Here is an 18,802-nt window from a genome sequence, read left to right as displayed (position 1 = left end):
TTATAAATGACTGAAAAACTAATTGTATTCAAGGGGGCTCTGCCCTCTTCCTACATCTATCAATGTTCTCTGCAGTCTTCCTCCTTCCTGGCAGCTCCATCTTTAACATCCTTCGTCCAGCATGTCTACTGTCCCTCCTCTACAAATGTCCAAACCCTCTCAGCTTTGCTTCTCTGTGTCTCCAAAATGCTCAACCTGAATGGTCCTTCAGGTATATTCATTTCTAATCCTCTCTCCTGATCTTAACAGCTCGAAATCTGAACATCTTTAGCTCTGCCAGCCTTCAAACCATGCGTCATAGCAAGTCTCACTACTGTCCTTAAACATTTCATTTTACTCATGCCATCTTTGTGTCACTAATAACCTGACACTCATCTTGCCTGACCCCAAGTATTTAAACCTGTCTTCCTCTCATTCACTCACATGTATTCCATCTTGCTTCTGATTTTCATTCCTTTTCTCCCCAGAGGATACCTCCACCTCTCCACTACAGATCAGTGTCATCTGCAAACATCAGTCCACAGATACTCGTGCCCAACCTCTGTCAACTTTACCATCACCGCTGCAAATGAAAAGGGACTCTGATCCCTGATGAACCCCTTTGTCACTCCAGTTACCCTGCATGTCCCTCACATACTTCTGACTTCCTCATGCAGCAGCACGGTTTCTCTTGGTGATCCATCACATGCTTGCTCTAGATCTACAAAGTTCAACTGCTCGTGAGCATCAACACTCAAAGCAAACATCACATTTATCATGCTCTCAGCATGAAGCCCTACTACTGCTGCTTTTGATCAGCAACTTTTTCCCATGGATTTGTGCTACGACCGACAACATTGAATTTTAAAGGTTTTTCAGCCAATTTTTTTAAAGAATTCTTTTTTTTTAACCATGGTTTCACTTTTCACCTAATCTGTATATCAGTTTCAGAACCACAAGCTTGTGCTAAGATATGTGGACTTTGTTCTACATATTAGAGTGCAACTTATTACCTAGACATGCTAGTATTGTTAAAAAAAAGAAGCTTGGAGTAATTTAGAAATTGTGCCATCAGTTTGTATGGGAGAACATTGTATCACTGCAGTAGAGTAACATACTCAGTCTACTGTATATAATAGGCAAGCACCCCATCATTTCCATTTTTGATTTCATAGTGTACGTATACATTCAGGAATCTCAACTTTTAAGGTGCAGTGTTTATTTCTTCATACAAAAATAGTTTTCATGTTAGGTACCAGGATCAGTGAAGGGGAATGAATTTTTAAAGTTGGCTCAAACCAGGGCAGTGATTGGAGTGACTCTTCAAGTTTGCTACTAGGGGCGGTGGCAGCTTCTCTTTGTGGCATGACTTTACACATCAGCCTTATTGGTGTGACCTCAGGCTTTCACGGCGGGCAACTTAGACGATGTATTTGAAGCTGTAAGTGGCGTCACAGGACAGCTTCATTCCCTTGCAGCGACAGCACAGGTCCTGACGGTGAGGCTTCTTCATGTTGATGTGCCTCTGCTTCTTCTCACAGATGCAGCAAGTCTGAGAGCAACCCTGACAGGGGGGGGGGGGGTAAAAGAACACCATCAGCATAAGAAACAGCACAGGCTTTTCTCATCCCTACAGAAGGAATGCCTTACTGAGACTGATAGTGCCTTAGAAATGTGATCCAGTTTATTTAAATGGCCCACACAGAATCTGACTGACCCTGCGACTCCACTTTAAGTCCAAGTGAACAAATCATCTTGCGAAAGTTCCTCAAAAACAAGTTCACGTACCTTGCACAGGATAGATTCCACTCTGTAGGGGTTAAACCCCACTTGGCACTTCCGGCAGAGCTGCTTGTAGTACACCTGCCAAAGCAGTCACTCTATTTTATCTCAGCAAGAATGCAGGTATTTATTTGTTTGTGCAATCCTCGTTACCACTAACCTTACTCGTTCCAGAGATGCACCATACATAAGCACTCTCCCACCGGATGTTGCACTTTTTGCAGTGGAAAAACCCATACCTCTGCTCCAGGAACTGCAAAAAACAAAGATAAATAAAATGTGTACAAAATCTTTTTTACCACAGCTGGGGTTTTCCCCTGTGGGCTGCACTGACTGTAAACATTCTGGTGATACTTTTATGGAGAATGTGAGTGACTGCATAGATTTTAAACTTAACTATTGTGATACGTTTTGAGTTTCCCATTAATAATGGCTCTACCCCGTTACCATTCATACTACAAAGTAGTTAATAAACAAGATAGTTTTTCAATGTAAAAACATTTGTTTATCTTTTATAAATACAGAACAGTCTGGGCAATGAGTTATCAGTAATGTCTCATTTTATACATCTGTCATGTAGAGAAAGTGAGACAGTGTGAGAAACTGGATTTAAACTGCCTTGAAGTTTAAACTTCTTTACACTGACAGAAGAGGGAGTTTCATTGGTCCAACCCATTAAGATCAAATTGGGCTTTATGTGGCCCACAAGGAGTCTGACATCCCTGATTTAAGTGCTTTTTGTTTAACTAATTTTAAGACAATTAGTATCTTATACTGCCTTTTATTTCTTTGTGTTTTTGAACACGTTATGATCTTTTACACTTCTTAAATAGAGTTTCGTTAGATTTTTTTTAGTGTAAAAAAAGTACTGAGTTAAAATCAGAACAAATTTAAATGAGCCTACGGTGACATTTGCTAATTAACTAAAGGAATCTATATTTCCGGATGGATAATAGGTTTTAAATGACAGTCATACTAATTAGGCTATAGTTTGAAGGCTTGAACCACAGATGACTGGGGGACTTTTCTGAGTTACATCGTGGATTGGAAAGCTAAAGACAGTGCTCATTGTCATTTCCCCACACGCATCCACCTGAAAGTTGGATCCCTTTGGAGATCGGTGGAAAGCTGTCTTGGAGTCTTCTGGGGCTTCCTCGCCACTTTGATCCCCATCGGCCTCGGACGTGGCCTGCTCGGCGGCGGCTTCACCTTCTCCTTCACCAACGCAGTCTTCGAGTTTCTTTAGGAAGAGCCTGCGGTCGAACACCGGCGAATAGATGGACACGGGCCTCAGGAAGCGCAGGTTGCTCATTGGCGGCGTGTGGCACTGCGCCTTCCCCTCCGGTGTGGACGCATCGGGGCTCATGGGGAGCTTACAGGGAGTGGGAAATTCATCGCAAAACAGCGTTTTGGGGCCCAGAGAGCACTGGACAATTTTATCCACCCTGGCGTTCACTTGCACGCCGCACTCTTTGGTGTTCGCCTTCTTGAGCTGAGGGGGTAAACTGGGGTTGACCTGGGACAGGAGGGTCTTGTAGAGGTCCAGGTAGTTGAGGCTCTGGGGGTTCATGAAGCGACCATCTCTCTTGCCCCAGTTGCCGACCTGAGCCGGGGAAGCGCAGACAGGGTTACCATATACATTGTATGGTGGAAACGTGGACAGGAACCCCTCCATCCTGGAGCCATGAAACCAGTCCAACTTCGTCCTCGTGAGATTTATAGCCTACGCTTACCTTATCTACGCACTGATTGGTTAATTGAGAACAGCGGTGTGCAGGCTCGAATATATAGGTAGAGATACGGTGCCCTCTATTATTTATTAATAATAAGGCTCTGTTGATTACAGCAAGAATGGCTGGCTATGCATTTGAAAGTGTAATGGTACATTTTTAGGGGCCATCTTTAAAATTTAAGTTAAATTGAAATTGTTTTTATCAAAAAACTGCAGAAAATCTCTACTGAAACAAGACTGTGCACAATTCACTTCTGCAGCAAGCGCGCTGCTTTATTTGAACGATCCAAATCCGAAATGTTATATTGGAGCTCCCCCTATGGGCTGGCTCATGTTGGCCAGAGACCCATCGGAGAAAGACAAAGCAAGCAGGAGATTTATGAGGCATGCAGTTACATCTTTATTTATTTATTTATTTTTAGTTGGATGTTATGTGGACCAGCTTGGCAAGAAGGTTGTATAACTTCAGTAATATTGCTTTTTTTAGTAAAGCCACTGAAGTCAGAAAATATATAATTTGAAAGCCAAAAATGTGTTAGAAGTATTAAAAATGTGAATGAGTAGGTTAGCAGACAAAGGAAATTGAGAAATAAATACCCATGGGCATTGTCCCATAAATGTGATTTTTATTTTTAAAATGTCTGTGTGAATAAATGACTTTATATGGTATATATTCTAACAGTAGGGGCGCACTTAAAACGCCAGAAGCGCCATTCAGCAGCAACTATTTATATTTCTAATTCCACTTTACACAGAATTAACGTAAATGCACCGTTACTGTCATATTTATGCGATCATTTTCACGCACAAACCCCTTTAGTTGAATCATGGGTTGGTGGTGAGTTCAGGCTCTGTCGGAATCCTGGGTTTTCCGTTTGATATGCAAAATAGACAACAATGCCTTAAAGAATAGTGTCAAAACATTATCGTTTGGATGTTTAAAACTCTATTTTTTTAAACTGTGGGATTAAATGTAAACTCTGTTTAAGAAGACTAACGAATTATTTGGCAGGGTTCGTGTATTTTATAGGCCTGTGCTAAAAAATACACTCTAAATTAATTTAGTGTGGGTTTTTTTTTAATGCAAATTACCTGCTTTTATCTTTAAAGTGCGCTTCACGAAGACTGTTAGATATATTACAGGAACTTTCTTTTATATGTGTTTGAATACTCGAAATCTTTTTGGAAATTTTTACAAACAAAATCTGAAATAGACGCTCCACGCGTCACGTGAAGGGCTCAGAAGAAGTACCCAAACTCGCCCTATAGGTGGCGCTACGCACCCATCGATGGTTTTTACCCACGGGCACTGAATCTATACATATTGGCGCCATTTTGGAGCTAGGAGGGGGAAGAGAGCTGCAGAGGAGGACACGATTTATCACAATTCACCGTAACAGGTAAGAAAATGCACAAAGAAGCGAATCGTTTTGATTGAAAAGCAGCGATATTTTCGGACATCGTTGCCACAGAGTCGATGTGATCCGGGATGTATCCGCGGAGCTCCCGGGTTTCCAGCGCTAAAAAAGGCGGAGCAGAGCCCGCCTCGCTCGCCTGTGTTCTCGGCAGCCTTGTCCGATTCACAGCGCTGGTTGACCTGGTCCTGCGGCGGAACAATAAAATGGTTAGCTAGTAAAATAGTAGTCTGCTGACTGGGCTCCCCGCAGCACGAACAGACAGTGGGGGTCGGCTTGGTTGTGTGAGCGGGCTCGGGATATTGATATGGATATAACGGTAGTTAGCCGGTGTGTTTTGTTCGGTGCAGCGTTACTCTCAGTCCGCCCTCTGTCACTGAGATTGCTCTGCTGCTAACGCTAGCTCGGCACGCTAGTTTTTAGCGTGGATACTAGCGAGCTAACAGCAGCTAGATGGATTAGCCACAGTCAACATAACAGCAATAAGGCAGCCTGGCCTGAACACGCTGCTGTACCAATAACAATACCCTCTATTCACGGACAGCTTCCCGACTGTGTAATAAACTCACCCACGTGAAATCGGCCTTGAGAATAAATTATTAGCCTAACTCTGGTAGTGATCTCGTAGTATTTTCGTTGTGACGCTCATTATGCGCCTTTTAGTGCAAGGCGCATTACTTTTTTTTTTCTTTCTTTAAATTGCAGAGACCTGATCCTCTAGCGGTAATTGTGTATTTAAGGCTTCTCGAGATTTTAAAGACTTTTACTTAACGAGTTTGCGCAACAATGAAAATATGAACACAAATAGAAGCTTTGGAGGTGAAAAAGTAGGTGTGATCAAATAGGACATATTTATTTTTGCAGCTAAGTCGCTTCCAGAGAGCTGTAGGGCATCTGATGTGACAGCTATCAGTCTATATATGTATATGAAAAATATAATATCTCTATATGTTTTTAATTTTATTATTGCTATTGTTTTTAAATCGCTTCATCATCAGCATTGCGTTTTGATGAGCGGATTAAAGATTGTAAGCAGTCTAAAATATCTGATTACATAGCCATGTAACGCTGGGTTAGATATTTGTTTCATTTGGATTTCTCTCCATGTACACACACACACACACACACAAACAGAAACTAAATAAATAAATTTTAAAAATAACACAATTTAAAATCCCAAATAGGATTTTAATGTATTCATTCTTGGTGCGAATTGCAAATAAAATAATGCTACAGGCAGAACTCATTTATCAGGAGCCACTTTGCACTTCTTCAAGAGATAATTTGGCCCTATTTAAAAAATCAAATGCAGTCTGTGCTCCTTTAAGCATTAACTGAATTGTAAACTGAGCTGAATTATGTTTAGTCAAGCTCTTCCTCTTCAAAACCAAGATTTTCAGTTTGTTTCTCTTTGATGGTTGCCTTGTGGTGAATGGATACCGAGGAGTAATGATGTGTGTGCTGCCTAATGCCCGTAGAGATGTGATTCAGCCTTCACTTGTCCATTTCATTTAATCTGAGGAAAAGCTCAACTCTTTGAAAGCGTTTCCCTTCTTCAGCCAGTTTCCATCGCTTTGTTTTTGTGAGAGTGCCCGCGCGGAGGTTGACGAGTTCGCCCTTAAAGCTGGCCGGTGTCCGGTTCCCTCTCTGTTTGCTGACATTCACCCTCATCCCTGTGATCACCCAAATGGGAGGGGGGTTAAAATCAAGGATGTCTCTGTCAGAGTTTGAATTAGGTTCGAAGAATGGAAAGTTCTCACATTTCTGCTGGCAGCTGCCTTTAAAAGGCAAAAGTGGGAAGAGCATAAGCAACTAATGGGGGGGAGGAAAGGCTTTCGGTGGGGGGATAAATGTGTTTTTACTGTGATAAACCAGTAATAAGCTGAAAGTAGCTCATGTTCAGGAGGTTGTGTATGGGACAGCTTGCTCCTTTGTGATTATTTAGTGCTGGTTCCCTGGTGGATGGTACCCACGCAGCCTCCCTAGGTTGAGAAATAATCTGCTGTGATTGGCTGCCAGAGCTCAACTGTGTATCAGTGTGGCAGAATGAGAGAGGGATGGACTCAAATTTGGCAGCAGCTGTGGGTGGAAAAGAAGGTCAGAATCAAGCAATTTGGCAGCTTGCCAATGTCCTGTGCGTGTTTTTGTAAAAGCCCAACTACAGCTACAGAAAACTGTTTGGTTGTGATTCATAACTAGGTTTTGGAGTCTGGTCTCTAAATCAAGCGCTTTGGTCAGACGGCAGACCCACTGACCGGGGCCGCTTCATAAATCAGTTTTTCTTTCGGGATTAAAAGTTGCTGAAATTGAAGGAACAAACAGATCAGTTGTGAGAGAAGAAAATCATTTGTTCATTTTTCAGGGCTTCTTATAGCTGCATATGTGCGGTGTTTTGTTTTTTTAATTGTATTTGTTATGTAGTTGTATTGAATAAAACAACTACATCATTTTTTTTTCTTAACGAGCAAAAGGAGATAATATTACAGCCAAGTAAAACAAAAAACATTTGGCTAAATTTCATGCTGCCTGGTCTGAACTGTTGATCGGGCAGCCTAACATATGCCTGTCAGGGAAGTTGAAGTGAGCAGTTGGATGAGGATGATCTCGGTTTGGCATTTTGTGCACTTTCCAAAGGAATCGTACAGATTTCCCCACTAAAAGGTACTTATCTGTTATGGTAAATGGACTGGTTCTTGTATAGTGCTTTTCTTTTCTACTTGAGCACTCAAAGTACTTTGTACAACTTTCCTCATTCACCCATTCACACTCATTTATATAAGCTTTTTTTTTTTTTTTTTACTAAGCTTAAATGCTTTCTGTCTAACACTTTCACACATTCACACTCCAATGAACTCATGAGAGAGCAACTTGTGGTTCAGTAGCTTGCTCAAGGATACTTTGGTATGCAGGCTGGAGCAGCCAGGGATCGAATCACCAACCTTCCAATTATATTGAAAGCTTATATTTTGAAAGCTTCAAGTAGGATACTGGGGTTTGTGAATTGAGTTTTTACTTTTGAGCAGACGTGATGCCTTTTTACAGAGAGATATTGTAGAGGTATCAATAGATATTATTGTAGGATCTTTACTTTACAATATAAAGTACCTGTTGTTGTAATTTGTTGCTATATAAATAAAATTGAATTGAATAGAGCTCTATATGCACACATAACCACAGGATTGCAGAAACTAAGATTGGGATATGATCCCTTTTTCCAGAATACCCAACCGTAGTCTGGGTTTCTGCAGTCATATAGCAGTTTGCCACACCATGTCATGCACATAGCTTGACAGCTGTCTGTCATATTGGTGCTTGGTGAGTAATTCCTGGATGTTGCTGGTGGTTATTGGGTGAAATTGGTTACAAAGAAGAGATTTTTGCTGCACCAAAAATCTCTGCAAACGTGCTAGCCGAGCAGTAGTAAACTTGGAAAAAGTGTGAAGAAAACTGCATATGCCTTCAGAGTAAAACTTGTTTCAGCACGACAGTCAGCAAGTTTTGCAAAGGCCTGGTTTTTACTTTGAAGGCAAACTGACTCAGCTTTGGCAGTTTTCACATTATCACTGAGTAGTCACATCACTACTGAGTAGCTGGCGAGTGTTTGCAGACAAGCTGGCGAGTGTTTGCAGACAAGCTGGCGAGTGTTTGCAGACAAGCTGGCGAGTGTTTGCAGACAAGCTGGCGAGTGTTTGCAGACAAGCTGGCGAGTGTTTGCAGACAAGCTGGCGAGTGTTTGCAGACAAGCTGGCGAGTGTTTGCAGACAAGCTGGCGAGTGTTTGCAGACAAGCTGGCGTGTTCTGTGCATACTACGAGTGACAGCAGCAATCAGCTAGGAACCAAAGCAGCGAGGTGGTTTTCACCAGTTGTCGATACTGCATTTATCTTTCCTTCATGACCAGTGGTTGCCAGGTGATTGCAGACTGGTCTCTAGGCTTGTGTGACCTGACATTACACGTCCAAATTGCCAGTCAAGTTATCAGCATGTGACTGCATATCCTGAATTGAAAGCACAGTAATTTGCTGCCCTAAGGTGAACTCACAATGGGTTTGAAGTGTGCCTCATGTGTCTTTAGCTGGTGTCCATATCTGTCTGTCTATGGTCAGATTTTGTCAATAGGATAGCATCATAGTGGTGCTGTGGCAGAGCAGTGGTGAAGTCCAGTTTTTATCATTTAGGGCGACTGGCAAGAGTAAAATCTTTTCTTTCGAGGCAGCATCTTGAAACGGTGATCCATGCTTTTATTTCTTCCCGCCTGGACTACTGTAACTCACTTTATGTGGGGGTCAGTCAGTCATTGCTCTCACGTCTGCAGCTGGTTCAAAATGCGGCTGCACGACTCCTAACAGGAACTCGAAAAAGAGAGCATATAACCCCCGTGCTAGCCTCTCTGCACTGGCTGCCTGTGTCTTTTAGAGTTAATTTTAAACTTCTTATGTTTGTTTTTAAATGCCTTCACAGTCTTGCCCCGCCTTACCTCTCTGAGCTTCTTCATCCCCACATACCCTGTCGGTCTCTCAGGTCAGCTGACCAGCTGCTCCTGGAGGTACCGAGATCCAGGAGGAAGCTCAGAGGGGACAGGGCCTTCTCTATTGTGGCTCCAAAATTATGGAATAATTTGCCCGTGCACGTTAGAGAGGCCCCTTCACTGTCCACTTTTAAATCACGTCTTAAAACCCACTTTTATTCCTTGGCTTTTAACCTCAGCGAGACTTAGTTTCTCTTTTAATTGAAGTAGTTATTTAGTGATTTCACTCTTATTTTATTTGGTTTTTACTTATATCTTATGTAAGTTTATTTTACAGTTCCAATGTACAGCACTTTGTGTCAGCTGTGGTTGTTTTTAAAGTGCTTTATAAATAAAGTTGATGATGATGATGATAGTGTGGATGTGACAGTGAGCAAAATGAAGGCCGAGATCATTGGTGTGTCATTAAATCAGGTAACATTTTCACAACTACTAAGTGCACATGTTTTTTTTTTTTTGCTACGTTAACATATCCTGAATACACCAGAGGCCTTTGCTATGAAGAAAGATTTGGATCGATCCAAGCACCGTCAAGCTTTTACCCTGTTTTCAGTGTGATCAGGTGATTAAGAGTCTAATTCTTAGTGGGGTGCATTGCAATGGTAAGTTATTCTGGAGATCTAACCTGCTTACCTGTTGGTTGACTTATTGAGATAATGGCCACCTTTGTGTGACCGCTTAAGGGCTCATTATGATCACTGCAGTGGTCATTGTGCACACAAGTAGTGACGTCATCATTTATATCACCAGTGAGGGCACACTGGGCTGGCTCCAGTATTCTCCTAAGCGGTACAGGTGTCACCACTCATACAAAACCTCCACATCAGTGTTACTACTGGAGTACAAAAGTCTTTTGGGGGTTTTTTTGTCTTTCCAACGTCTCCCTTTGTATAATCTGGAAATCTTTTGCTCTGATGAATCATTAACATTGTTCTTAAGAACTGACTATCATACACTCATTCCTACAGTGTGTGGTGATGCCACAGATGCAAGGTTGCAAAAACTGAAAGCCCCATGATATGCATGAGGGCTGCTTGCTCCATGGCCATGTGACGTTTTTATTTTTATTTTATTTTTTTTTGGGGGGGGGGGGGCTGCTTAAAGAGGTTGTACATCGGCATAGTAGTGCGGTGTGATGCCCTAACTGCTCTAAAGTATGGAACTCCAAAGCTTCCTCAGGGACAGCTACCTTGCCATGTTGACATATCTATAAACCACGTGATTGGACGGTCTGTCATCACATTCAAAAGGGCCCCATTAAACCTGAAAATGCAGAAAATCACGAATGTCATTGTCTAGGACCGAAAGCGGCAGTGACTTTGTGTGAGGAGTTTAGGTGCGAGACAAACTGAAGCATACCCAGATCATTAAGCACAGTGTGAGTGCATGCCAGCGGGCGAGTCGGAAAGGGGCGGATACTTGGGCACGACACAAAGTAATCACATCCCCAAGTAGGGAGCTAAATTTCATTATGAGATGTGGGAGAGTCTGAGAAAATTAACAAACAAACTCCTCCACAGAGACGCACAACAGCGAGCAGCTAACACCTCTGCTGATTATCATAGCCGCCACTAAAGTTGCAGAGAAATATCAAGCTAGAACATCTAACCTGTGTGTGTTAACACTGATGCTTTTGCGGTGTGGTTTTTGTGTATGACTCACAAAGGTAATCATTATCACTCGCTCTGAAACTTGATTGCATTATTTAAAGCGCCATCTGATCTGATTTCATTACTGATGTATGACTGACTATGTGCAAGTTTGATTTTGATTCATTTTATTTTAAATAACTAAAATTATAAGGAAATAATTAGATGTATGTTAATTCTAATTGTATATAAAAGATGGCCCACCAGAGTTACAGTCAAAGGAAGCTTCTTCAGATTGCTTGGTTTGTTGTTGAGAAACCCATTATATGACTCTTTGAATGCTGGGTCCTTTAGTCAATGTTTGTTTGGACAGCAAAGCAAATTATAAATTGCTTCCTATTACATGTGATGCAACAATTTACCATCTTGCTATCCTTAGGGGACTTTATTTTCTGATGGTTCTCTGGAAATTGAATTGAATTGGGAAAAGTAAACGACTGCAAAATGAGTCTGTGCACTCACGATCTTCGGCTAAGTACCTACATTCACATTAATCTGCTTCATCTATTAAATATTTTTACATGTCTGCGTTGTTAGCTGTTTTTGTGAGTTTATGTTAACGGCTAGAAAACTGACATGAAAATAGACCAAGACGTGAGTCTGGAGAAAATTACTGTTTTGGTTAATAGCAGCATTTCTGAGCTGTAACCGAGGAAAGCTGCCATGTCTTGGATTCTAGTTTCTAATATCAGGGTTTTGATATATTTAAACCAAGCAGCTCACTGGGTCTAAACATTGTGCAAAAGCTACAAGAGCTGCAGACATTTTGTTAGTTAATGTCAGCCTGCTGTTCCCTTTAAGCCACAACATGTTTTTAAAAAAACAGCCTGCAAAGATCATAAAGAACAAGGCAGATGTTATGACTTAGTACCCTTATTACCACTAATTAGGGTTGGCTAAATCATGCCAATGTACTCTCACATGTACGCTTTTTTCACTATAGCTATTAGTGTTGTCGTGGAGGGTAGAACAACAAGAACTGAGTGTCATGAAGTGCCCACAGGGGAGCACTGCAAAGCTAAATGAATGAGTCAGCGAGGTATGTCGAGCTTAAAGTTTGAGTTCTTAACATTACAGATGACTCGCTTTTTGCCTAGCTAGAAAAACCTGGCCCGAAGCAGGTTACATTAAGAGTTGAAATAGTCTGGAGTACCATTTTTAATTAATTGTGTCACAGGCTTCTGACTTTATTAGATGGAGGCAGAAAAGGGGCAGCGAGGGCCATCAACATTTTATATATGCAAACTGTTGGGTCATGTCGCACTAATGCTGCAGAGGTTAAGTCACAAGTGATCAAAATGCAGCTCTTATTCACAGCGGTGTCCATGCATTCAGTTGATTGCTCGTGATCCTAAAGAGCTGTCAAGTCTGTTTTTAAACTGCTCTAATGCCCACAAATGAGAAAACAAATCAGTTCATTTGAATCACCAAGAATATTCAATCTGTAAAATTAATTTTACTTTGATCTGACTAAAAACTAATTTGATTTCAACCTTCTCTGTCATTAGACTGTGGTACCGTGTCAGAACTGAATGCACTGATGTTTAAATGCTTTCATTTTAAAGCCTGAGAGCACCCAGAGTGCACCAAGTTGGGGGGGGGAATACAGATATCTGCTTAAAAGATTAACTGTTTTCTGCAGCTTTGCTCTTTTTCCATGTTTGCCACTGTTAACTTCTGCAGTAACATTTTTTTTGTAGATCTCTATCACATGTTCCTCTGATAACGTCTCTGACTGAAGTAGGCTGCACCCAGTTAATCCATTTTGTGCAGAAGAAGAGTTAAATTATGCCTCTTTTTGTCCGAGAGCACATGGAGCCTGAAGCAGAAATCCTGGGTTAACAAAGAAAGCCGATAACCTCTTCTGTGATACCTGTTATCTCTGACTGGGATTTTGTTAAGCCAGCTAACACAAAGAAAGCCTAGCTATGTCAAAATGATTTTATAGTGCACCCCTCAGCTCATTCAAGCTCTTGGTATAGTCATAAACCGTAAGCCGGGCTTTACGGTCTGACAATTCAGGCTTTAGGTGAAGAGTAAATTCTTCTTACTGGGTGCACACATTTCTGTTGCTTTTAATGTCATTAATGGGGAAAAAAATCCACAGTGGGAATGGTTTATTTAGTTGTTTGAAAGGTGCAGCATGTATTATCTGGTTAAGAGCAGCTAAATTGGACGTCAAAGCACATTTTGTATCATGTGAATGCCCTAAAACGCAAACTGGGTGTAAATCTGTGAAATGCTTGTGGCTGCGGTAATGAAATGTGGAGCACAATGGTAGCAGAAGCTCACAAGGAAGGGAAAAAAAATCAGCCATGCTCTCTGAATGCAGCAATTTCATCCTGGACACAGCTTGTAGGAAGCTATTGCTGTGCTGTGAATATCTCGCTGAATATTTCAGAGGTTGCTCTCTTTCAGGCTGCTTTAGAAGCTTTAAAGTATTAAAAAGATTTCCTGTGGGTCTCAAGAAGTTAACATTGTGCCTTTTCATGCTTTTTCCCCACCTCAAATCAAGATTCAGCAAGTTTTCAAGGTTCTGGGGTTTGACTCTCTTCCTTTGCTCTCTGTCAAAATAGTATTGCTGCTCTTGTGTTTGTAATTAATGCTCTTGTGTCTCTCTGCAGGCAGTGAAGAGCTAAAGAGGATGGCTCACTCTAAAGCTCGAGCCACAGACGGGAAGGTGACCTACCCCCCGGGGGTCAAGGAGATCTCTGACAAAATCTCCAAAGAGGAAATGGTTCGAAGGCTCAAGGTCAGTGTCAGATTGGTCATTACTGCTTCAGTAGTAGTTTTTGGAGTCGTCTTCTATTGAGGAATATTGCTGATATATCAGTGAAAGAATAATCATCTTTAAAAAAAACTTTGCTTGGTGTACCTGAATAAACCTATTTTAAACCTCATTGTCTTGGAGTGATGATTGTTTTACCCCTTGCTCGGCCATTAACCTCGGGGACTTGCCTTCCCCCATTTAAAATGCCCCATCTCTTTTCTAGATGGTTGTCAAGACCTTCATGGACATGGACCAGGACTCTGAGGAAGAGAAGGAGCTCTACCTGAACCTGGCCCTCCACCTGGCCTCAGACTTCTTTCTCAAACACCCAGATAAAGATGTGCGTCTGTTGGTGGCCTGCTGTCTGGCAGACATATTCAGGATTTATGCCCCAGAGGCCCCTTACACTTCCCCAGACAAACTAAAGGTAGGAGGGTGATTCATATTTTCTCGACATTTCTTCACTCTGTCTTGTTAGAGTTACTGTTGTAATTAGACAACCCTGCTTCTGCTTCTCTAGAGCATAGGTGTCAAACTCTGGCCCATACCAAATTACTATTAGAGCTGGCCTACTGGTATTATACAGCTAATATATATATTGTTTAGTATTAAGCTTTGCTTGTTCCATATTCAGTTTTTCAGCAAAACGTGTTTGAGTCCATAAGAAAAGATTCATTCTTATATCTGGAGGAATAAATATATTTCAATAAATCTTAACGTTAGCCCGCGACTTTGTTCCAGTTTTGAATTTTGGCCCACTGTGTATTTGAGTTTGACACCCCTGCTCTAGAGGAATAATTTAATGCTAATTGGACAAATTGATATATTCAGTCAACAGTTGTACTTGAAATTCATTCAGCTGGAGATGTGACTTCTTTAAAGTTCAGTGTGTGTTATATGGAAACCTCTGTGTGTGTCCTTTGTTAACAGTTTGAACATTTTCAATGTATTTATATGTACTTTAGTGTAATTCTTTGATCATGCCTGAATTTTGCTTAGAGCTGCTCACATGAAGGATTCACTGTATGCGTGTTTTTGTTTTGTCTAGGACATTTTCATGTTCATCACCAGACAACTGAAAGGCCTGGAGGACACTAAAAGCGCGCAGTTCAACAGATACTTCTACCTGCTGGAGGTGCGTGACTGAGCTTTTGTGGCTAACGTGTAGCACTGGGGCTTTGGTCGCAGTAAATTGAATTTGATCCCAAGTATTTTGATCAAAATACAGCGAGGAGTTTAATTTGAGCTTTTACAAAATGTGCGGTGTGGTTGTGCTGTCCTGGCTCTTTAATTGCAACAGTGGAGTTTGTGGAGTTCTTTGTTGTGACATTAAATACCAAGAGGTGTACACCTGGTTGCTACAATGGAGGCTTGTGCATCACAGAACTGTCAGGAACAGCCACTTGGATATTGGTTACTTCTTTTGCTGAAGGCTTTGCTCTGTGTGTGGATGCTATCTCTAAATGGCAGCAGAGATGCTTTTTTACAATAAAGTAGTATTTCTGATGTCTCTGAAAGGCATGTTAAAGTGCCACCGTAAAGTCTTGCATTCAGCATGCGTTGCATTGTGCAGGTAAAAGGTCAGCCGTGCACTGAGAAAGGATTGCTTCCTCTTTGCAATAGATTTCACTCAACAACTCCTAGCAACCACTCTCTGTTTGGTCGGCGAGTACATCTTTTCCTTCCAACTTTGTGTGACTGAGGCCTAATGCATGTGTGCACTCCTGGTTGCATAATAAATGACTGCAGCTAACTGTATCTGAACTCCGTTTAAAGGAGAAATGTACTCCGCCTTCAGAAAATTATTTATTTAAACTAAATTAGCCTTTAGCATTTTTGGAAGCTCTTTGAAGAATCTCGTTCTGATTTGATTTGATTTTGCCCTCGTTAATGGTTTGTTTTGTTTTTCGGTCTTCCTGCTTGTGTGGTTCAATGCGGTGTGTGTGTGTGTTTTCATTAAATTATGAGTTTGTGCCAAGAAGCAATTTCCCCACAAAATGAAAGAGACAAACTGCTTTTAATTGCAAGTCATTGTCTTTTGTCTGCAACGTAATGATTATTAGGATTGTAATTAAAGCTGCAGTTCTAACTGTGGCAAAAATGGGCCATTTGAAGATGAGGGAAATCTTGCCAATTTTTTCTTCTTTTTTTTTAATGATTATTGTTAACACAGCAACAGTGAAGTCCAAATGATCTGTTGTGGGAGTGTGTAATACAGAGTTTTAATAGAACTCTGGAACTACACCTATTGTATTTTGGGGGAGGGGCAAGGGTTGTACATGCTTAAACTAAGCACAAGTGTTCATGATGGTCGTGAGAGATATTTTTTACCTAGGTAATGTTTTCGCTGGAAATTTATCCTTAACACTTCAGTTTAACAATAATTAAAGTAATTTAGCCTTGAAGCACTTCAACAACCTGCATAAATACTGCCATGTGATAAAATCTGAAAATATTATCTTCCTGAGATGTTGTGACTTGGCTCAGTCTTTTTAACCAAATGTTTAAAGCCCTGCTTTGCCACCATGTAGCTGCATCAGTAATCTCCATCCACTGTTTGCTCTTACTGTCATATGGAGCGCAGCTAGCGAGTGCTTCAGTGAAGCTCAGTGGAGTTGTCTGTTTACCTTTGGGTCACATGTCACCAGCTGTTAGCATCTCCTCCTCTGTAGACTGCCGGTACTCGGCGGTGTGTTTTAGCCTCAAGCAGTGAAACAACTTCAATGTTCCACCTTCAGAGGGAACAGTGTTCTTGCATATTTTACAAAGTATTGTGCATTGTTGAGCTTTCTTTTTAGGTACTGGATCAGAGGCTGACACACAACTCTCGCTTTCAGACATGCCTGGGCTTATTGTGTTGTAAAATGCACTAGGAAACATAAACACATGGCAATGATTTGACATTTTTATATCACTTCAAATATCTGTACCTTACTATAACGGATGGTTTGATATGGCACAGGCCTAATTTTTGAACTAATTAAAATTTGATGGTCAAGATCACTGTGAGCTCATCTCAGCCTTATATTAAGCAGTTCTGATGAAGAAGTAGTCTTCCTGCAGTAGAGTCAGCTCACACTAACTTCAAAGCAGGCCAAGTTCATACTAACTAGCTTTAAAGAATATATGTTATCCTTACAAAGCATGCGGTGGATATGTAAAACATATCAGTGGAGAGTGGGAGTAGTGGAAAAGGTCACTTTTAAGCATGTTAAGTGGGTGGCTTAATGAAGGACTTGAATTGCTTTTTCAACTGCAAAGGTTTTAATTGTGCTAACAGCACACAGAGTAGTTGTTGGCTTTGGAAGAACAATTTCTCACTCTTTCTCAACATTTGCTTTCTCCACTGTCGTGCTATCTCAGTACTTTCTGCTGTGTGTATCAGAGCAAGCCAGATGCAGAGCCATGCAGCCCTAATGCACTGAAGCCCTTGCACTGGCCAGTATTGATATGCTTTATCATTAAACTTGGTCACTGGCCTGAAATACTGTTTCCTCTGGTGTCATTTCTCCTTATCTGTTGGGACTGAGTGCGAGTTTTATTTTAGTGTCCAATTTCAGTCCTCTTAAGAGGCTGCTGGTGGCTGGTCACGGTGTCACAGCTGAATACCCTCAGGCTTATTTTAAAAAACAAGAGTGAATGTTACCTGGAAATGATTACATTTATAGCTTTTGGTTTTTTTGTTTGTTGTTTTTTTCCCTCTTGTTTAGCAAGTCCAGTTAGCATAAGATTGCATGCATTACTGTACCCGGTACAGTAGGCACTTTTAAAGCAGTCAGACTTGCTGCAACTTATTGTTTCAAGATTGCTTTATTTGTAAGTCTCTCGTACTTGTTGGTGTTTGCCTGCTTATGTTAAACTACAATTTTGCATGTATTGCATCAAGATGCATTTCCATTAAATGTTGTAAAGCAATCTGAGTTTTGAAAAGTCTGCAATGATGGAGAGCACAGACTGTAAGTAAACAACTGCAAATGTGTTGGATTGACAGTAGCAGTAGCCTTCCATAGAGGAAGATTCTACCAGCTACATGATAAGGACAGGTGGATTGGGCCCTACAGTGTTAATCTATGCAGCTCCTGTAGATGTTATATACAGGTGGCCCAGTACTTTTGTCCATACAGTGTATATTTATGGATTAATGATAAGTGGCACAATATTTTTTGTTTGTACAGCCTATTAGGTTTTGGAACTTGCATAATATTTTAGTACCCAACCCTAGCACCCACTTGGCACCAACCTCCAGCTCAACCCAGTCAGAAAATGGGCAGTGAACTTAATGGGAGACACTTATTGGAGCGTTAAACTGTTAAAGGGCTTCAGAGGTTGGTAGAGACCAGAAATGAAGGTAAACCAGTTACAGCAGATTGCTGCTCCTCCTTGAGCCTGGTTCTCTCAGGATTTTTTCCCCCTTCCCACTGCCAAGTGCTTGCTCAAAGGGTGCTCTTTGATTGTTGGGCTTTATCTCTGTGATACAATTTAAAGCATTTTGAGAAGACCGCATGCACACTTCACTGAGCTGATGCTCGTTTATAAGAGCTGAATTTTGTCACCATATCAACTTTGAAGGCTATAAGTGTTTTAACCACTTGACAAGAAAACACAGCTGTGCTGCATGAATATTTTCATATATATCTTGTCGCCTCTTTTTCTTTTTTTTCCCCCCCAGAACATCGCATGGGTGAAATCCTACAACATTTGCTTTGAGCTTGAAGACAGCAATGAGATTTTCACCCAGCTCTACAGAACTCTCTTCCAGGTCATCAAGTGAGTCCCTATTTATAAGTCACAACCAACCACCTCGGTTTTCATGGTGTATTGCATGTGTGTCTGTGCCCAGATTTTTATTTTTTCTAATTCCTTCCTTTATGTTTTTTTTTTTTTTTGCCTTCCTGCAGTCCTGACAGCGCTAAGCTGCTGTGATTCAAACATCTGAAAATTGTCTTTG

General features: G+C 41.2%; 2 protein-coding genes across 2 annotated transcripts in view; one reads left to right on the top strand and one right to left on the bottom strand.

The window, feature by feature from the left end:
* Positions 1-110: 110 nt before the first annotated feature.
* On the bottom strand, positions 111-3,480 carry zar1l (zygote arrest 1-like). Its single transcript, XM_085174418.1, has 4 exons — positions 2,855-3,480; positions 1,922-2,014; positions 1,768-1,842; positions 111-1,543 (listed from the first exon to the last, which is right to left on the bottom strand). Exons 1-4 carry the CDS (start codon positions 3,434-3,436, stop codon positions 1,400-1,402), a joined length of 894 nt encoding a protein of 297 aa, XP_085030544.1. The 5' UTR covers positions 3,437-3,480; the 3' UTR covers positions 111-1,399.
* Positions 3,481-4,761: 1,281 nt separating this feature from the next.
* The window catches only part of pds5b (PDS5 cohesin associated factor B), a 31,821-nt gene continuing 17,780 nt past the window's right edge, over positions 4,762-18,802 (top strand). The window contains exons 1-5 of the mRNA XM_085174417.1: positions 4,762-4,893; positions 13,709-13,836; positions 14,078-14,281; positions 14,903-14,989; positions 18,524-18,621. Of these exons, the coding sequence (XP_085030543.1) occupies positions 13,729-13,836; positions 14,078-14,281; positions 14,903-14,989; positions 18,524-18,621 (497 nt within the window). The 5' untranslated portion in view covers positions 4,762-4,893; positions 13,709-13,728. The remainder of the gene's footprint in view (positions 4,894-13,708; positions 13,837-14,077; positions 14,282-14,902; positions 14,990-18,523; positions 18,622-18,802) is intronic.

Source organism: Neolamprologus multifasciatus, chromosome 10 (genome assembly GCF_963576455.1).
Source record: "Neolamprologus multifasciatus chromosome 10, fNeoMul1.2, whole genome shotgun sequence".
NCBI lineage: Eukaryota > Metazoa > Chordata > Actinopteri > Cichliformes > Cichlidae > Neolamprologus > Neolamprologus multifasciatus.
Note: the sequence above shows the minus strand (reverse complement) of the source record. Positions and strands in the feature narration are given on the sequence as shown.